The sequence below is a fragment of the Calidris pugnax genome, unplaced genomic scaffold, assembly GCF_001431845.1.
Source record: "Calidris pugnax isolate Ruff unplaced genomic scaffold, ASM143184v1 scaffold60, whole genome shotgun sequence".
Taxonomy (NCBI): Eukaryota; Metazoa; Chordata; class Aves; order Charadriiformes; family Scolopacidae; genus Calidris; species Calidris pugnax.
Genome location: NW_015090831.1, coordinates 4,838,646 through 4,859,168, shown reverse-complemented (window position 1 = coordinate 4,859,168; position 20,523 = coordinate 4,838,646). Strand labels below are relative to the sequence as shown.

The window sequence follows — 20,523 nt, the reverse complement described above, 5'->3', positions numbered from 1 at the left end:
TCCCTCTGCCAAGCCTTGATGCAGAGAATAATATTCGGCAAACAGTAATCACATCCTAACTGTTGCCTAAGGCCTGATTCGTACAGGATGAAAAGTCAGCGAGTGATAAGTTTCCAAATGACCTTTGTCAGCTCCCAAAAAGAAAAAGCAACGACAAGAGCCCGTGTTTGCGGGAAAGGCCAGCTCACAAGCTGAGCCAAGAGTAAGAGAAAGAGCAGAAAAGTGTCCTTGCATCCCCATCTAGTGGCTTTTGGTAAAACAAAACTCTAGTCCCTTTCCAACATTTTCTCCTATACCTGTTGATGCCTTGCAATCTGCTAAATGATAGACAAGCACATTGCTGAACTTGCATCAGAAATGTTGGTCTAAACCAAATCTGCCCAATTTTATGTATTTCTTGGGATTCAATATCTTTATAACTATTCCTTGTCAGTTTTCAGGCTTTCAAAGTGGTTTTCTTTGTCTGCACGTTTGTTGTCTGGTATAAACACCAGAGTTTGAGAGATGGCAGAACTTACCATGAATGGAAAGGAAATGTTAGGCCAACTTTCAAAGAGATGTTGAGTTAGTTAAGGCTCATCTTTTTAAGAGAAGGACAAACCAGAAAGATTCTCAGATCAGCCAAAGCTTCTCTGCAAGGTGGGCATCCCCCATTGGATTTGTATCCACCCTCCCACAGTTTTTCCTCTCTGTTTACCCCGAAAAGGGTGACTCGTCATCATATTTCTATCAAAGGTGGGAAAAGAATGCATGAAAATCAGTTTTGTAATGGATTTTTTCCCATCAGAGTGACTTTTCTGCGTGGAGTGTTCAGGCCTCTTCCCATGGGAGGTGGTGGTGCAGTGCCACACATGTTCTAACGACTGGGCTCAGCCTCGCTTTAAGAGGAGGTAAGCAAACAAAATTTCAATTCTGATCCTCCTTTCCAGGAGCCATTGGAATATGATCAGTAACATTAATGATTGAATGTGACTTCTGTGTTACCTGCTCTCTCAGCTCTTGCTGGCCCCTGTGGGAGCTCAGCACCTGTGGGTCTATGGATCTTCCAGGGGTTTGCAGCCCCTTGCAGTGTGCTGTGATTAATCCAAACAGCCTGGCTGTAACTCCTGCACCTGCTTGCTCCCAGTCACAGGCTGGTCAGAGTCCCACTGAAGCACAGGAGCATCAGCTGGGCACACCAGCACCTCTGAGAAACCTTAACATAAATCACAATTCTCCTGGATATATCCCCTCCTCGGCCAGCTGAGCCCTGTGAAGGTCCCTTATTACAGCCTTGCTTCTCACCAAAAACTCCTGTCCCCTTTAGTCCCCTCTCTTGAACCAGAAAAGCTTCTCAGGGACCCATCTCCACGGCCTTACTATTTGCACTGCTGACTTTGAGCTAGGGCCAAAAGCTCTTTTGCTGGCAATTCTCCGCATTTCCGTACAGGGGAGTTGGCAAATGCCCTGGTTTTGGAGCCCTGTACCTGTGGGATGTGTTTGATCCTGCCAACGCTGGGCTTCCAGCAAGTGCTGTGGGCAGCAGCACGGGGACAGCCAGGGAAATTTAAATTTTGAGCTTATTTTCCCGGCTGAAGACCCATGAGCTCTTGAGGGGTAAAAAGGAACACTTTACTGTATCTATCTTTGCTCTCAGAGAGATTTTTTTTGGAATGCTTTATGGTTTGTAGAGCAAAAGCTGGTTTTCCCCTTGAATCAAAGAGGCTTTTTTGAGGGCGGTCACGTTGGCCTCTCCCTCTGCCCTCGCCTTAGCTCTATAATTACAACTACATGAGATATGACCTCTAGTCAAACAGTTTGAAAAGGGTGGTTTGAAAAGGTCTGGAAGAACTGCACCGGCAGCACAGCTTTAATAAAAAGGCAGGAAGGGCTATGTTAAAAAAAAATAATAATTGATCTCCAGACCTAGATGCTTTGGTTTTTTGGGAGATTGAACCAAAATGTAGCTGGAGCAGCTGGGCTCAGTAGTAGTGAGTGCTGCTGCCCCTGGGGAGAGATGGATTCTGCTGCTTCTGTTATCTTTTTCAGTACTTATCAGAAGTCATATTCTTTTTCCTGTAGGAAAAAAGCTCTATACATATATAAAAACAAATACCATCGCTCGAATTCCAAGATCTACTGCTTCCCAGGAGCTGTTAAATATTTAAAAGGATTAATGCAAGAAATTTCTTCCTTTAATGAGAAATCTTGACTTTAACTACCAGGAAAATGGGTGCTACAAAATTGCTTGTTGTCTTCCTCTCTACCAGAACTTGCCTAATGCAGAATAATGTGTTTGTACCAAATGTTTCACTATGGAGAAAAGGGAAAATAGCTAACTTGCTGTTGAAAAGATTTTCATTTAAAGAAAAGAAACTCTGCTGCAGAAGAAAAGAGCTCAGCTCATGAGAAAATCAAAGTTGCATTACATGGGCCTTGATCAGTTGTTCTAGGTGGAGCTGGGTGGGTCTCAAAAAATAGACTAGTAATGTGAGTGAGTAACTCTGAAAAAAGGTCAAGGACCTTCCTGACATTCATCACCCTAACAGCTGAGCACTATTTACATGATAAATTAATTGAAAATCGATTTCCAAATACTCAATCTTTCCTGCCTGAAGGCTCAGGTCTGAGGCTTGTTGTGGTGGGCTGATGGAGCACTGAGGGGGCTCTGTGCCATGGGCAACACCAGCCTTGGGCAGACTCACCCCTGGGGAAAGCGAATGACCTATTTCTGCAGGATCAGCCCAAACCTGACCTCCCCAGCCACAGCGTGTGGGGAAAAAAACCACTGTTGCTTTGTTTTTCTCAGGCTGCAGCCCGGCTCTAGCTTTAGCCATCATCTCAGTGATGGAAGAAAAAAATAGCCAGCTTTTTCGATTTGCACGAAAAACACAGTTTAGAAGGGATTTAGTCACGAGCTTGCCAGAACAACGGCGAGCACAGCGTGTGGAGGGAACATCCTCCAAAGCCACCCTGCCGCCAATTCCTGCCGGCGCAGGCAGCTGCCCACAATGTCCTCTTGTTCCCAGCACAGGGGGGAACAAAGGCTGTTGTTGTAGGCTAATGCCAGCTCAGTTGTGGCATGTGCCTACGTGGAGCCGGGGGGTGGGGGACGCAAGGGAGGGGTCAGGGAGGGTTATCAGCCCCCAGTGGATGTACAAGGAGGTTTCCAAGGGCTCAGCAGCTCCTGGATGCTGGAGGTTTCCCTACAGCTCCTGTTGCTCCAGGGAGGTAGGGCTTTCTGCTGGGACCTGTGGGGTGTCCATCCTGGTAGCATAGTGGGGTGGAGTGGTGTCTGGGCCAGGGCGGGTGGTGTGGTTTAACTGGAATGGTGGTGGAGGTGGCTGGAGGTGGAGGTGGCTGGGGGACAGGAGGGAGCTGCAGCTGCAGTGTGGGGGGTTGAGAAACGCAATCTGTTGTCCACCAGTGGACTCTTGGTGTCTGGGGACTGGTGTCTGTGCTGGGATGGGTAGGCTGATCTCTTGTAGGGATGGAAATGGCTGATGCAAAACCACCACCTGGCTGGTGAACCAGCAGCAGGAGCCAAATCTGCATTTTAGAGCTAGCAAGGGGGTTCTGGTCTTTCCTCTCTTCAACATATATTTGAATATATTGGTTAAAAGCAGTGATGTGGCCATTTCTAACTCAACATGCTGCTGCAGACCTGCCTGGGCGTGGAGAAAATGTAAACCCATTTGGAAGCTAAATTTAGTATAAATGAAGACAGCTGAGTTGATGGTGAATCATCTCCACCTGAGACCATGATACCTGGCTTCAGTCAGCCCTTCTGCCAGAGGCAGTTGATGGTTGGGGGAGCAGCCTCAGCAAAGGAGAAGGTTTTATTTGTTGTCTGCTAAATCTCTTTTGCCTGTTGCCTTCAGGGAAAGGGAGTGGAGAGGATACCAATGCTGCACTTTCTACCTCCAGACCTCAGCTGGAAGTAAATCCTTTCTTTTCTACATGTGTATTCTTAGACTTTAGTTATAAGGAGCACCAGTTTTACAGATGCTGTGGGAGAAAAGGACATATCAGGGTGCAGGGAGCACCCAGGATTCTCTGTATTTGTAGCAGGGACCACTGCACCTCCAGTTGTGCCATCCCGTTCTGGGTGACTTCCAGCCATCTCCGGCTCAGACAGCTCTCCCCCAAAAATGTTTCCTTGCTTGTTTAGCAAGCAGGGTGGGAGCTGGCTGCCCTCTACCTTCTCTGCCTGTCCCCCTGATAGGGCAGGGACGGGGGGGGGTCAAGCTGCCCGTGGGGCTGCAGTGTCTGCTGGCTGGTACTGCTGTTATGCCTCATTTCCCTTTGAATTAGAGAAGGAAAACCCACTTGCTCAGGTGTCCGGGCAGCCAGCGAGCCCCTCCTCTCTGAAGAAAGCAGGGATGTCCCAGTGCATCCCCAACATTGTCAGGGATCTCCCAGCGCATCCATGGGCAGCAGCACAGAAAGGATGCAGGGAAGCATCTCCTCTTGCCCAGGGCAGCGAGCATGAGGGAGACCAGGGTTCAAAGCAAATTAAAAAGCAGATGGAAATGGCCCCTGAGTCTGCCTGGTGCCGGCTGACACCCCTCTGCCACTTCCACTCAGGTTTTAAAGGTTTGGAAATCTCAATCTGTCCTTTTATTATTTTTTTATTTTTTTTTCTTTTTCCCTTTGGAAGCAGCGCAGCTCCCGTGCCATGAGTCCAGCCCCGTGGACGTCAGGCCCTGTGCATCGCCTGCCCCGGCCCCTTGGTCCTTCCCCGCGGGGCTCGGGTTTCCCCTTCTCGCTCCAGTGACGCCTCCTGTCCCCACAGGCACCGGCCACACGCCGGGGCCACCGCCAGCACCCCGGCTGGTGGACATGCTCACATAGGGTCAGGCAACAGCCCCCCTGCCCAGCTGCCATCCCCCCAAGCACGGCACCCATCCCCACCATGGATCCGGCCACGGAGATGAAGAGGTAGGTGGATTTTGGAAGGGTGTGGGCTTCCACACCAGCCCCCACTATCCCTGTGCCACAGGTGTGTAAGGTGGGAGTAAAGGTTGATGTGCTCATGTCCTGGCAGGGATAGGGGTTAAGCAAGCCTTTGTGAGGAGACCTTCAGCCCCTTAGCAGCCTAAGTTGAGGTGTAATGGCAATGATGAGATATGAAGATGTTTGTGCAGTTTGTTTTGCTAGAAACATCTTGAATTTAATAACTTTTTCAACTTTAAGGTGCTGCAGCACTTGAAGTGACGCTGGGAATTCCCCCTGTGCCCTGCACCTGCAGTCCCTAATGCAATCTCCTCAGTTCAGAGGGGAAGATGTTTAACCCTGCTAACGGCGAGCTCTGACTTAGCCAGGAGCTGCAGAAGAACCCCTGAGATGCCTACAAGCATCTCACTCCCTGGCAGTCACTGCTTTGGTCCTGCTGTCAGGTACCGGGGTCTTGGGATGGGTAGCACCAGCCCAGAGCACTGCAGTCAATTTTCACACCAAGGCTAGATTTTTAAGGCAGATTTTAGAGGAAGCCCATTTGTCCCCAGCGATGAGTGAGCCTGTGTCACCTTCCCAGCAGCAAGCGTTAATCAGTCTTGAGCCCTGCCTGGGGGGAAATGGCAAAAGTGTCAGTGGAACAGTTATCTTGGCATCATCCATCCCAGCACATGCTTGTGGTGCAGTCTGTCCAGGTCACCTGACAGATCTCCTGGGATGGCTGGAAATGTTTGACCGGTCAGAAATGGAGTTTGTGTCCCTGGACCCTGTGAGCAGTTCCTCTGCACAGAGGAAGCCAGGCTACCCCTCAGCATTTTACTGGGGGATTTATTCTGAAAACCACCTTGCTCAGTTCAGCCAACTGAGAGGACAAAGTAGTCCTCTCTTTTGACAGGCAGATATTGAAGAGGTCAAAGGGTTGAGTGGGAATTGGAGGGACTGGCCTCCAGCCAAGCTGGAGCTTACGGAGGTGGGCTGAGTTCAGGCTTGTTTGCTGAATTTCTGTGAGATTTTTTTTCTTCTGGGGAGAGGTGAGGTCAGGGTGATGGAACAGAGACCTTTGATGTACGTCATGGGAGCCAGGTACGTGACTTTGGCAGTGGACTCAGATGAGATCAACCTGGTCTTGCAGGACTCTGGCAGCGCCCCAGCATCTCTGAGGCTTCTGGTTCACCTTAGTGGATTTGTCCATCAAAACAGTGCACTGTTTGCACATGTGGCCACTTCCTCGCTATCTGCTAGCACAGATGATGCACATATTGCATCTCAAAGCCCTACTGCAAGACTCCCTTTCTTCTTTTCCACCTCCTGGCTTGTTTCTTATTCATGCAGGGGTAGAAGGGACTTGGGGGCTGCTTACTGCTATTGCAGACTGCTTCTCATGAAGCTTTTTCTAATGGCAAATCTTTGGAAGCAGCAACGTGTCTAAACTCAGGTTACACAGGAATATCACCCCAAAGGCTTGCTGTGCATCCCGATGCTGAAATGTGGTTAGCCAGAAGATGACTATTCCCCTTGCACAGGTAGCCTCACCCCAACATTTTATTTGCAGGAGTGAGGTCCTTGCTCCTATTTAATTTCTCCCCTTCCTTTTGCTAGTGGCACCTCATCCCTATTTTATAGATGAGGCACATTGTCAAAGGAAAATGAAGGTGGGACTTCGTTGCTGGGAAACTTCACAAAACCCCCTAAACTAAAAAAGAAAAAAATATGACTAAATGAAAACATTTATGGTCAAATGACCTCTTTGACTTTTGCCTTTTGAGTCCTGTGCCTTCTACAAGTTATCCAATGTAATATTCACAGCCAGGAAAAACTGAAGTTTAAAAAGTAAAAAGCAGCAAAGCAAAAAGGTCCCGGAAACATTTGGCCAAGCAGACCTTTCAGCACTTCAGACACTGAAGCTTACTACAAGCTTTTCCTAATTTCACTGCTATTTCTTCTCCTACATTTTTGATTTAATTTTTCACAGAGTGTGTAATACCAGTTAGTCTAATGCCTTCTTCCACTGTATTGACTGGTTAACGATTCCTCAGAGGAAGGAAAAATCCTCCACAATGCACCTCAGACAAGCCCTGGTGCAGGTGGCCAGTCCACTGCTGATACCTGTGGGTGATCAGCCAGCCAAGAACTTTTGACTTTCTTTATTTCAGTAAAAGAAAACAAACAGTATTGCTTACCAGGCGAGGAAAATTTGTCCTGGAGCATCTTCCTTTTGTTCTGCATTTTCAATGCAGCTTCAAAACCAGCATACAGGTTCTTCAAATAACCAAAGTGCTATACTTTCCTTACAGGAATAGGTTCCCCAGCATGAACTTTGAAGCAGAGATTCTGACAGCTCCACACGATAATTCAGGTATTTGGGAGAAAAAAGAAAAAAAAAGAAAGAAAAAAAAAAAGGAGATTAAAGTAAAATGCCCACTCAGCTTGCTATCACTACAAACATGTTTTAATTCTTTTAGAGTGAGAGATTTTTTAAAAAAAAGGAAAAAGAAACAGGATGCTAAACTAACTGCAATTCAGGTGATTTCAGGTTTATGCTAGGCTATAGTTCAAAATGTTGAGGATAGATGTTTATTTCTTTACCTCCCATAGGGCTGGACACAGGGTCTCCTTACATACCTACCCAAAACACAGCTACCAGTAACGTGTGGTTTTGGAAACGGCACAGGGAGGCAACTTAAGATTGCACAGTCCTAGATGAGACATACGAAGTTTTCTTACTAGTGGCAACTAAAAGCAGATGATAAATAAGCAGTTCCTCAAAAGGCAAAAATGAGGATGAAGATGTTCTGCTGAGTGCTATCCTTCATCCTCATTTCTTTTAGGAGGAAAGACTGATTTTTTTTCTATTGAATACTACCTTTCCAATGCTAATCTTACACGTTGAGGCTGGCACCGTGACTGCCTCCCTACCGCAGCCTTCTGTCTGAGATAGACCCCAGGGCCAGTGCTCAGCTGAAAGGCATCTTCTCATGAGCCTCAAGCCTTAGCCTTGTTGTTGTTCCTCAAACCCAAGCAGTTGGCCACAGCTTGTGCCCCGGCAGCAGCGCTACCATTAGGAGGAGACAGCAGGAAAGCGAGTTTTTGCAATAATTGCTTGCAGCCCCTTAGGTAGCCCTGGGCATTGGTTCAGAGCTAGAACTCTTGGTCTCAGCCGCCCCCAGTTTGAGCATGAGCCCATTGGGATGAAATGCTTTAGCTATGGATTGCCCTCCTGGCCACCAGCTGCAGTTCCCAGCGGGGACTCCCCCTCCCTGGCAGTGCATTGCAGTCCCACGCCAGCAAGAGTCAGAAATGAGGTGCACAGTGTTGGCTATTTTTGCTTCAGGTGCCCGTGGCAGTTTTTGTGTTGCATCACCCCTAACAGCACGTCTGCCAACAGCTGGTGGTTTCAGTTATGCCAGCACATGAGAGAGCGATGTCTCCCTCAGGTCTGGACCCGCTGTGTGATTCCCTTCACCTTCTTGCCTTGAGTCTTACAAAAAAACACTCCAGTTACCTCCCTTTCAGCAAACCGAGTACCCCACATCTGGCTAATTTTGGGACAGTTTTCTCAGGCTGACCTGTAGTAACGAGGAACTTAACAAATACTCTGATGTCAAAAGGCATCTAAGAATAATTTTCCAACCCTGAATGTGAACATGTTGGAAAGCGTTCACATGAGCCCACCTGCATGGACAGCCCCTGGGCCATGCGTCCTCTGTGCTGTCTTCCCAAATCTCTGGCTGTGGTTGGGTTGGGCTGGGTTTCTTCCACGAGGTAAGTGCTTTGATCTCTCATTTGCCTTGAAGTTGCTAACACACCATTTACATTTATTCCTCAAGAGCTGTATGTGATCCCTTCCATGAGAAGTCTTACAGCTGAGGAGTACGTAGAAGCCTTTAAGACATTTTTGGATCATTCAACCGAACATCAGTGCATGGATGAGTTCAACAAGGAAGAAATGCCCAAGATTATGGCTGGGTAAGGAGCAATTCCACTAAAGTGGGAAAGCCATCTGTTATCTTGGGAGGGCAACCTCCCACATGGGTCAGAAAATGTGTTTAAGGATTTTTCTGGGGCATGAATGGACTTCTAATGTTTTTCAATTTTAAGTCCCCTAATAGCGGTCTTTAGGATATTCTTTTTAACAACTCCAAAATACATGCTATTTCAATTAATACGCTGTGCTGCCTTTCAGCTTATGCTAAGGAAAGAATCATGACTGCATTTTCACATCCATCTCTTTTCATTAGCTGATTTTCCAAGGATTAAAGGGGTTTTTTTTGTTGTTTGTTTTTCTTAAAAGAAAGCTCTCTCTTGTGCTCTCTGCCTGCTTTTGGGACTTCATCATACATCAGTCCAAAGAGAAATACATCTCTAATTCTCTTCTAGTGACTAATTCTTGGTTTTCTCAATCCCCTAAGACCTCCTTATTTCTATCCTAAGTCGATTTGCATTGCTTAAGTACCAAATGATAATCAGTTTTGTGAACTATTGATGTAATGTATTAAGCCTGGATGACTGCAGATAAGTTTTAGAGCAGCCTAGATCCAAACCACAAGAAAGGTCTTTCAAATTTGGCTAATTTTTGGGTGTTATGAAAACTGTATTCTCCACTGTGAAAAAAATTTAGGCAGGCGAGTCCAGGCCAGATATAGATAAAAAAAAAATAAGCAGTGGAAATAATAACTAAAAGGTAAATTGTATTGGGAAATTTGAAATTAAAAAAAAATATTTCTGTGCATTTTAAACAATGAAAAACATTGCAGCTTCCTATGTTGATTGTTGTTGATTGTAGGTCTGTCAAAGGGTCTTAACCCTCATTAGGGCTAGGGCTCCTTGACTAGTTCACACCCCACAGGATTTACTACTCTCTCTCCTCTTGTTGAATCATTGCTGCAGCATCTCCTGAGATTGTGTAACTCAATCCCTCCGTGCAGTCCATGCCCGAGAGCAAAATAAGACCATAAAGCATGTCACAGCAATGAGGTGCCTCGAGCCCAGGCTTCTCATTCTTGAGCCAGGCTGTTATTAAATATTCTTTTAGGAGACACAAGGTTGGATGTGGTTTTTTGGATCTTTTCAGAAGTAATTTTTTGTAAGATAAAAATTATTGGAGATTTTGACCTTCCTCCCAATTTCAAACGAAGATGAATATTGAAAAGAGAGGGTTTCTGGTCATCTGGATAGCCTGGTCTTTTTTATTTTTTTTCTGGCCATTTATAGCCAATATTGGGAAACCAGACTTTGCCTCCCGAGGGTGCAGAGGTTTCATCCCATCTTACCTTGTCGTTTGAGCATGAGCCCATTGGGATGAAATGCTTTAGCTATGGATTGCCCTCCTGGCCACCAGCTGCAGTTCCCAGCGGGGACTCCCCCTCCCTGGCAGTGCATTGCAGTCCCACGCCAGCAAGAGTCAGAAATGAGGTGCACAGTGTTGGCTATTTTTGCTTCAGGTGCCCGTGGCAGTTTTTGTGTTGCATCACCCCTAACAGCACGTCTGCCAACAGCTGGTGGTTTCAGTTATGCCAGCACATGAGAGAGCGATGTCTCCCTCAGGTCTGGACCCGCTGTGTGATTCCCTTCACCTTCTTGCCTTGAGTCTTACAAAAAAACACTCCAGTTACCTCCCTTTCAGCAAACCGAGTACCCCATATCTGGCTAATTTTGGGACAGCTTCCTCAGGCTGACCTGTAGTAATGAGGAACTTAACAAATACGCTGATGTCAAAAGGCATCTAAGAATAATTTTCCAACCCTGAATGTGAACATGTTGGAAAGCGTTCACATGAGCCCACCTGCATGGACAGCCCCTGGGCCATGCGTCCTCTGTGCTGTCTTCCCAAATCTCTGGCTGTGGTTGGGTTGGGCTGGGTTTCTTCCACGAGGTAAGTGCTTTGATCCCTCATTTGCCTTGAAGTTGCTAACACACCATTTACATTTATTCCTCAAGAGCTGTATGTGATCCCTTCCATGAGAAGTCTTACAGCTGAGGAGTACGTAGAAGCCTTTAAGACATTTTTGGATCATTCAACCGAACATCAGTGCATGGATGAGTTCAACAAGGAAGAAATGCCCAAGATTATGGCTGGGTAAGGAGAGATTCCACTAAAGTGGGAAAGCCACCTGTTATCTTGGGAGGGCAACCTGCCACATGGGTCAGCAAACGTGTTTAAGGATTTTTCTGGGGCATGAATGGACTTCTAATGTTTTTCAATTTTAAGTCCCCTAATAGCGGTCTTTAGGATATTCTTTTTAACAACTCCAAAATACATGCTATTTCAATTAATACGCTGTGCTGCCTCTCAGCTTATGCTAAGGAAAGAATCAAGACTGCATTTTCACATCCATCTCTTTTCATTAGCTGATTTTCCAAGGATTAAAGGGGTTTTTTTTGTTGTTTGTTTTTCTTAAAAGAAAGCTCTCTCTTGTGCTCTCTGCCTGCTTTTGGGACTTCATCATACATCAGTCCAAAGAGAAACACATCTCTAATTCTCTTCTAGTGACTAATTCTTGGTTTTCTCAATCCCCTAAGACCTCCTTATTTCTATCCTAAGTCGATTTGCATTGCTTAAGTACCAAATGATAATCAGTTTTGTGAACTATTGATGTAATGTATTAAGCCTGGATGACTGCAGATAAGTTTTAGAGCAGCCTAGATCCAAACCACAAGAAAGGTCTTTCAAATTTGGCTAATTTTTGGGTGTTATGAAAACTGTATTCTCCACTGTGAAAAAAATTTAGGCAGGCGAGTCCAGGCCAGATATAGATAAAAAAAAAATAAGCAGTGGAAATAATAACTAAAAGGTAAGTTGAATTGGGAAATTTGAAATAAGGTCTTTCAAATTTGGCTAATTTTTGGGTGTTATGAAAACTGTATTCTCCACTGTGAAAAAAATTTAGGCAGGCGAGTCCAGGCCAGATATAGATAAAAAAAAAATAAGCAGTGGAAATAATAACTAAAAGGTAAATTGTATTGGGAAATTTGAAATTAAAAAAAAATATTTCTGTGCATTTTAAACAATGCAAAACATTGCAGCTTCCTATGTTGATTGTTGTTGATTGTAGGTCTGTCAAAGGGTCTTAACCCTCATTAGGGCTAGGGCTCCTTGACTAGTTCACACCCCACAGGATTTACTACTCTCTCTCCTCTTGTTGAATCATTGCTGCAGCATCTCCTGAGATTGTGTAACTCAATCCCTCCGTGCAGTCCATGCCCGAGAGCAAAATAAGACCATAAAGCATGTCACAGCAATGAGGTGCCTCGAGCCCAGGCTTCTCATTCTTGAGCCAGGCTGTTATTAAATATTCTTTTAGGAGACACAAGGTTGGATGTGGTTTTTTGGATCTTTTCAGAAGTAATTTTTTGTAAGATAAAAATTATTGGAGATTTTGACCTTCCTCCCAATTTCAAACGAAGATGAATATTGAAAAGAGAGGGTTTCTGGTCATCTGGATAGCCTGGTCTTTTTTATTTTTTTTCTGGCCATTTATAGCCAATATTGGGAAACCAGACTTTGCCTCCCGAGGGTGCAGAGGTTTCATCCCATCTTACCTTGTCCCTGCAGACAGGCGCGGTGGGAGGGATGCCCATCACAGCCAGGCACAACCCTGGTGTCCCCAAAAGGAACCCTTCACTCTGGGGTTCACCCAGGCCTTTTTGCATGGTGCCAGCCACAGCTTGGAGAAAACTCTCTGGCAGAGGAGGAGAAACACTATAACCTGATGTCTACTATACTTTGAAATATGAGCCTGCTAATATGGGGCTGGTTATAGCTGGGCTCCAAAGGGATGCTTGGATTTCTATCCCAATGTCCCCGCATCCAAGATATTAGAATTAAAACGTGAAGTTGTGTGACTTAGTGTGGTTAAGTAACGTGCACTTATCGTTTCAGTCTCGGCATCGGAAAATCGACTATAAATGTCCTGGGAGTTGGAAGCGGCACAGGTAAGGAGCCTGGCAGCACCACTGGTGCCGGAGGACCGGGGGGCCTTATGTGTAGTAGGAAGTGATTCCAAAGTTTTGAGCAAGGGGGAGAACTACTCAGACATTAGTAACAGCCTTTCCCATCGAAGCAGAGAACGGAAAACAGGGTGTGGAGCTGGGATGAGTGATGCTCCCTCCTTTCCTTCCCCATCTCTCATCTGAAACACTGCTGCTGCTTAAATTTTTCTGATGAGTGTGATGATTTTAGCTTAGTCTCTGCCTCTTGATGACTCTCACCTGATTTTACATGTCTCAAAGCAAGGGGTCCTGCTTCCAGGTTAGGTACAAGAGCGCCTTCAAACCTCATCAGGGAGAACTAGAGACATCCAAGAGGTTGGTTCCATCCAAGGTCCTGTCTTAGAATATCCCACCTGAAGGGATCTCTTGTTTTGCTTTGCCTTTAGGGATCCCAGAGGCCAAATCTGGGTGATGGTCTGCTCCAGGTGGTGCAAAACCAGCTGGGCTTAACCATTAGCATGGCACCTCGGCAGCTTTTTCAAGTTGTGTTTCTTTGTTACTACTGTGTTTTTATCCATTGATAAGTAAGATTTAACTGCAAATGATATTTTCCCCCAGAGAGAAACAATATTTTGGAAAAATGGCTTTAAAGCTGTTCTAAATAAATTTGTGTTTAAAAAAAAAAAAAGTGGTAAAACATCCAACTTTGCTCCTAGGAAAAGTGGAAGAAAATAAAAACTAGAGAATACAAGTGGCAGTATGATTTGTCAGAGTTTTCTTTTGCTTTAAAACCTATTTTCAGCTGAATTTTCAGTGTTAATGCTTTCAAATGAAAGTATTTTTCTCACTTTTTTTTTTTGCTTGTTTTCCCAAATAAGAGAGAAATAGCACTGAATTGCTCCCCCCAGTTGGGAATATGTTGGACTATATGAGAAAGCAAGGAGGAAGAAATCATTCAGTTCTCAATCACACTCCATTTTCATTAAGTAATATAAAACCAAAATTCTGACTCCAAGAAAGCACAAGGGAAAAATGAACTTTTTGCACCGTTCTCATTTTTCCTTATTTCCTCTTCAGAAGGTGTTTTAATGGAACAATAAAAAAAATCTAAAATTTCCTGTGTTTCCTGGGTAGCTGCCCCTCGGAGATACCAGGGCAGGGGCACAGACTCCCACCTCCTCAGCTTGCCCACGGCTGCAAGAGCTGAACTCCTGAGGCTGGGCAGGGTGTGAGCTAGGATGGCATGGAGCAAAAGGTTATATCTGATCCCTGACCTTTCCAGGCTTGGACTCTGATTTCACAGAGCTCCCAGAATTAGTTTAGTTGACGAAAACATTAATGGGGATTAGTGACCAACTCCACATCCTGAAGGACTGTTGTCTGGTTCAGATCACATCTTCTCATTCACCCCATGCTGTCCTGGGGCTGGTTTAACTATCTCAGCTGTAGCCTCCCAGTTAGTGCCAGGGTGGCTGCTGCTTGCAGAGGGGTTTTACTCCTGTTTCTGGAATACCTTGCTGTGATTACTGCTGAAGGGTTGTTGCTGGCGGGCAAGGTGGAGCAGAGTTCCTCTATTTCACTGTGTTTTTGTAAACATCCTGGTTGAGGATGTTATTACCTGCTCTTGCATAGATTGGATAGGGCATTTTACAGGGTGTGGGGAAAAAAAACAAAACAAAACAACCCCAAAAATCCCTAAACAACTTTTAAAATACCCCTTTGCTGTCGATATCCCTGTTTGCCACCAGTGGCTCCAGGGCACAGGGCAGCGATGCTCTGCCTCCTGTCTGCCCTGAGCCTGTGGGAAGCCCACGTCAGCACTTCTGATCGGTGGTGTTTCCTACCCCAGGCACATACTAACTGGCATTTAGGGCTGTCTAAAGTGACTCAGCTGCTTCCTTGAAATACCGGTGTCAACAACATTGGTCCATGTACCCACCTTCAGCAGATGGAGCCACAGCCTCTTTTTCTGCCTTTGGCTAGCTCTGCACCGCTGCCACTGCATTCCTCAGGAGTCTTGAGTGTTTTTCTCCAATTTCAAAAGATCCGTCCTTCCTTGGATGTCCCCATAGTGTTGGCATGACTGATATTTCCCTCCTTTAATTCTATTTACTGCAGCACCTGCCAAAGATGACGACTTTGCTCACAGCTGGTACATCAGCTGAAAGGCTGGGGAAGTTGCAGTATCTCGTGTCAAGCCCTCTGTGTGTGACATTTGCAGGGGCAGGACTATTTTGGGCCCCACCATCCGCTACACACAGGATCCTCACAAAGGTCCACTCAAGGTGGCCACCTCTGCTGTTTACTTCCATAGTCCCAGATGAACCAGATGGACTTTGTACACTTGGCGTATTGCAGACTTTCTGAGAGAAAACAAGTGACCTGCATCACCTCAAAAGAGGCTGGGAATTTCCTAGGACAGAAGGACAGATTGCCACTTGCTCCTCCAGAGCTCAGACAGCAACAGAGGAGCACCAATAGCTAAATTTTCAGGGCACCTACACACAAATACATGAGTCTCTATTTGCAATGCCCAGATAGCAAATAGTTAGGAGATGCCTAACTGAGCTGAGACCATGTGGCTGGTCCCAAGGAGCAAAGACCCCAGGTACTGCATGTTGATGGGTCTTTCTTCTTGCCATGCGGTCCCCAAGCTGTGTCACACCAGCAGCAGAGCAGCCACCTCCTCCCCAGGGCAGTGCCAAAGGCACAGATCACCCTGTGCCACACTGAAGTTGCAGAGCTGTGCTGACTCCCTCCTTGCCATCATTCAAACTTTGCCTTTTGGTTGAAAACTAATGCTTCCTGCTTGTTTTTTTAAACATTGCTCTTCGATTTTTTTGACCAGTCTGTCCCATGACCCAGAGTATTGCCATTAGCAGGTTTCTGTGCTGCTTATCTCTTCCTTGTTCTTAGGCTTATCTGTAAATAGATGTTACCTTGAGCTGTAAGATGTCATGGTAAGACTATCACGGGGTTAGATGCTACAGTAGACAGTGCCTCACTTCTACTTGGACCATTTCCTGGAAGTATTTAAAAGATAGGTAGACATAGTGCTTAGCCATATGATTTGGTGATGGTTTTTGCCAGTGTTGGGTTGATGTTTGGACTCGGTGATCTTAAAGGTCCCTTCCAACCTGGGCAATTCTATGATTCTGTGATTTCTTGGCAGCTGAGGCAGCAGGTGCACCAGCGTCCTTTCATCTCATTTACATATTTTTTAAAGTAATGAATTTCATAGAATCATAGAATCGTCTAGGTTGGAAGACACCCTTGGGATCATCGAGTCCAACCATCTACCCTACTCTACAAAGTTCTCCCCTACACCATATCCCCCAACACCACATCTAAACGGCTCTTATTTATTTGTGTTTGTTGAACAGGTGAACAGGATTTGAAAATGATCAGGATACTGCAGGCTGCGCACCCGGGGGTCTTTATTGACAATGAAATCATAGAGCCCAACCCACAGCATGTGGCAGCTTACAAAGGTAAGGCTATACCTGCCTGGGGTGTAGTGAGGACCATTGATTTGAACAGTGAGTTTTTCTGCTGGTTGGGGAAATTCATGTTTCCCTTCTACTTTTGAAAACAGAGTTGGTGAATCAAGCTCCAGACCTGCAGAATGTCTCCTTCATTTGGCACCAGCTCACTTCCTCGGAGTATGAACAAGAGGTGAAAGAGAGAGGCACACATAAGAAATTTGACTTCATCCATATGATCCAGGTAATGGAGTATTGCTTTGATCTAGGACTATTAGCTTTAACTACCCCTTTCCTGTTCTGCTGTATGAGTGAAGTTAGGGAGACCAGAGCTGAGCACAGTTCTCCCAGGAGCTCTAACTTCTCCAGCAGCTCTACAAACATGAAATTTCATTTGCTGGCCATCCTGGTTTTGGTCTCTGGCTTGTACTGGTTTAACTGTGTATGGTGGGTAATAAACCAGGATGAGTCTCAGGCCATCACACATCACAGGAAGACCAACAATTATGCTTTGCTGCTGCAAAAAAAAACCTTCACTTTTTCTGCCTTATCAGAGTAGTTTGGATGGCACTGAAGGGAAGGGTTAATGAACAAACACCTGTGTCAGGTTTTGGGTCAGAAATTATGCTGCTGTGTCTCTGCTGCTGATGACAGTGATGTTGTATGTGCCAGTTACATTTTGTAAAAAATCTGTTAATCTCTTGCTTTAGTGGGTTTTACATCATTTTGCTTTTATTTCATTTTGCTTTCATTGCATAAGAGCTGATTTCACAACTGGAAAGTGTTTCAGGGGTTTGGTGGCTGGGTCAAGGACTAATTTAGGAGTCCCAAGGGCAGCCTTTGAGACAAGTCCTGCTTTATCCTAGTGCAAACTCCTCAGTGTCTGGAAGATATCTAGCCTGCCCACGACCCAGACATGTCCCAGAAATGCCCCTGGTGATAAGGACCAGCCGCAGAAACCAAGCAACTTCCCTCTGCACATATTTTCCAACCATAAAACTGCGCTGGGCTTGAAGGACAGTGTCAGGCAGGTCAGCATCCAGCTGGTGGCTGAGGCTGAGCAAAGGGTTCCTGCGTCCGAACCCAGGCTGTTGGTGCCAGTGGAGATCTGGTGATGCTCAGTCCCATGGGGCATCCCTAAACTTGCGTTCTGAGTCAGGACAGGCTGGGAAGTAACTGGGAAATAATTTGAACCCACTCTATAGAGAAAGGGTTTAAGCCTTTGAAGGGCCATTGCGCTGTAGAGGAGGAGTAACAGCTGTGTGTCACTCTATCATGTCTAGATGCTGTACCGAGTGGAAGATATTCACAATACTATCAAGTTTTTCCACAGCTGCCTCGACCATCATGGTAAACTCCTGATCATAATTTTATCAGGTAAGAGGAGCCCTTTATTTTTTGCTTCATTGTTGGTGTTTTGAAGAGCTTAGAAGTATGCACGCCACAAATATTTGTCTCACAATTTCAGTTGTGTTTATTCTATAGGAATTAAATTAAGCAAACACTGTATTTCATAGGGAGCACACAATCTTGGTCTTAGCCTCTTGGACCCCAGTGTCTGATGGGACCACTTAGGCATAGTCTTAGTGCTCTTGCTTCTCTGCTTATGGAGTAGATGAATTGCTCCGTACTTCACAGAGACCTCCTGCTGTGAAATTACTGGCTGGAGAGAAGGGTGGCTATTCATGAATGAGGGTCAACGATCTATCACGGTGAAATCAGCATTTCAAAATCGTTTAGTAGTTGCATTAGCTGGTGTTCAACTGCTTTGGCTTTGCAAAAATGACCTTCCCTCCTGCTCTGGCAGACAGCAGCGGATGGGCCAGCTTATGGAAGAATCACAGACACTGCTTGCCTTCCACCGACAGCGGCCACTACGTCACCTCCAGTGGCATCACAGATGTTTTGAAGAGACTGGGGGTTGAATACCGCGTTTATGAGTTCCCGTCAGGCTGGGATATCACCGAGTGCTTTATCGAGGGGGACCCGGTTGGAGGCCACATGATGGACTTCCTGACGGGGACAAAAAACTTCCTGGGCACTGCCCCCCCGGGACTGCGGCGGCAGCTGCAGGAGGCTCTCTGCCAGCCCGAGTGCAGCAGCAACAAGGACGGGAGGATCATCTTCAGCAACAACTTGAGTATGATTGTGGTTGAATCCTAGAGTCTGGACCAACTGCAGAAGACAAGTTAGGGTGGGCATAGGGACAATGTGTTGGCAGAAGGACATAGTGTAGGAAGAAGGCCACTTGCAGGCAAGAAGGTAAGAAAGTGGGGCTCAGCCACAGCCTCCCATTCCCAGCCAGGGCCAATGGGCACTGTGACACTGGGGATGAGCTCTTTGTCCCACACAGGTCACCAGGGCCAAGATTCACCCTGGCTATTTAGTCCAGCCCTAGGAGAATGTTTTCCAGAGCTCCATCTCACTAAAAGCCTACATGGAGTTGCTTTTTTTTTTAACAGTATGCATCCTGTCTGTGCTTTTGACACTGGGATTTCCACTTTTCTATATAGCCAGCATGTTTACGTACCTAAAGACATGTCTATATGACCAGATGCTGCTTTGCAGCCAGGAGGAGGCTGCAGCCCCCGTTTTGGCTGCGTACAGACCCAGTGCTTCCAGCTGCACCATGACAAACCCAGCAAGGTGTCCCTGCTGCTCTGCACCCAAGTAATGTGCCTCACTGCACCCTGACTTGAGCTGTAAGACACTCCGCACCAAGATATTTTACATGATTTCATCAGCCTAGGTATTTACTGCCACAAACATCTCAGCGTCTCAAAGTATAGACATGTCTTAAAAATTTATCAGCCTTTTTTGTTTGGAGAATTTTTTGGATCCCAGGATGATACTTGCCCCGTGCTCCTTCAGGCAAGTATTAATTTTGTTACTTTCTTACTACTGTTTTTCTCCATATAAAATAAAAGCAATTTTAAACCAAAAAAAGGTCCCATCTTCTTGTGTATGTATGGGCTTACAGAAAACGAAGAGTGAGGAGGCTATTTAGTTAAAACCAATAAAAATGCAAAATACTGTTTTATGGATGCATTGAGGGTTTCTTGTAAGTGAGAGAGATGAATCCATGGCTGTGGAAGTGCTGGAAGTGAGCTGCAGCTCCTCCTTGTGCTGCGACCATGGGAGGTGGCTTGGCTCACTCAAAGCAGCATCACCTCAGCACACCACCTACATTGCTGAACTACAATGGATGTGGTTAAGATGTTAACATAGGTAAGTTAAGGCTATTTCCACATGGTGCTGAGGTGTTTAGAGGGCATAGGTAAGTTAAGGCTATTTCCACATGGTGTTTAGAGGGATGAAGAAGGTGCTGCCAGGCTAGTTGCCTGGGAAGGGAGATCCTGCATGGGACACCAGTGGGATTTGGTGCTGCATTTAGGGCCATGGTGCTGTGCAAATCTTGGGCTGGGCACATGGGTGGAAAGGGTCTAAAGTCCTACCAGCCTCATTGTAGATGTCATTGTCACCTAGCATCCAGCTGATCCTGCTAAACCCCATCTCTCTGCCCGGATGCTGCCAGAGGTAGCAGCACCCCCACCTGAAAAAGTAATGTCAGCTCATACAGTCATTGTGGCTCCACTTTGTGCTTTGGGATTTTTGGTGGGTTTTGTTGTTGTTATTTGGTTTTTTGGTTGTTTTTTTCTGTATCTTTCTTTAAAAATACAGCCATTCCTCCTGCAGATGTTTCCTCTAAAGCTGCTGTAAGGAGAAGAAGAGGAAAGGAATAGGAAAACCATAGCATAACATCATCCCTCTGGCAGGACTGCAGCCCTCTGGTCTGTAAGTACTATTGCTCTCAGTCTAAGAAACATCAATCAAAAGTGGACAACCTCCTCCAGAGTGCCCCACACCCATGCACAAGCTTTTAGTTTTTGATCCATTTTATTTTTTATTCTATAGGTGTTCCCTTTGATTGTGTTTGCTGACAGTGCTGGGCAGGGAGTGCACAGCTGGGGTGTCGGATGGGCTCTCAGCACTGCTCCCATCCATGTGCTCCTTCCACTATTAATTCCCACTATTAATTTCCATATATTAGTGATGTCTCTGTCTCTACCTGGTAGATTAAAAAGGAAAAACAAATTATACCAAAAATACAGGCTTGCTTTTCAAGTTCCAAAGAACCTTTTCCCTGTTAGTCTTTGCAGCCATTTGGAACAGCCCA

At 45.8% G+C, this 20,523-nt stretch overlaps 1 protein-coding gene across 2 annotated transcripts; it reads left to right on the top strand.

The window, feature by feature from the left end:
- Positions 1-3,114: 3,114 nt before the first annotated feature.
- Positions 3,115-19,292, top strand: LOC106887534 (carnosine N-methyltransferase 2). Of its 2 annotated transcripts, XM_014941125.1 has the most exons (9): positions 3,115-3,210; positions 4,643-4,920; positions 7,230-7,291; positions 8,763-8,901; positions 12,815-12,867; positions 16,248-16,355; positions 16,460-16,590; positions 17,630-17,723; positions 18,154-19,292. In XM_014941125.1, the coding sequence occupies exons 2-9, from the start codon at positions 4,895-4,897 to the stop codon at positions 18,507-18,509; spliced, it is 969 nt and encodes a 322-aa protein (XP_014796611.1). In that variant the 5' UTR covers positions 3,115-3,210; positions 4,643-4,894; the 3' UTR covers positions 18,510-19,292. The 2 variants fall into 2 exon arrangements, with proteins under 2 accessions (XP_014796611.1, XP_014796610.1); XM_014941124.1 differs by lacking the exons at positions 3,115-3,210; positions 4,643-4,920; positions 7,230-7,291; positions 8,763-8,901 and adding an exon at positions 10,260-11,011.
- The last annotated feature ends 1,231 nt before the right edge of the window (positions 19,293-20,523 follow it).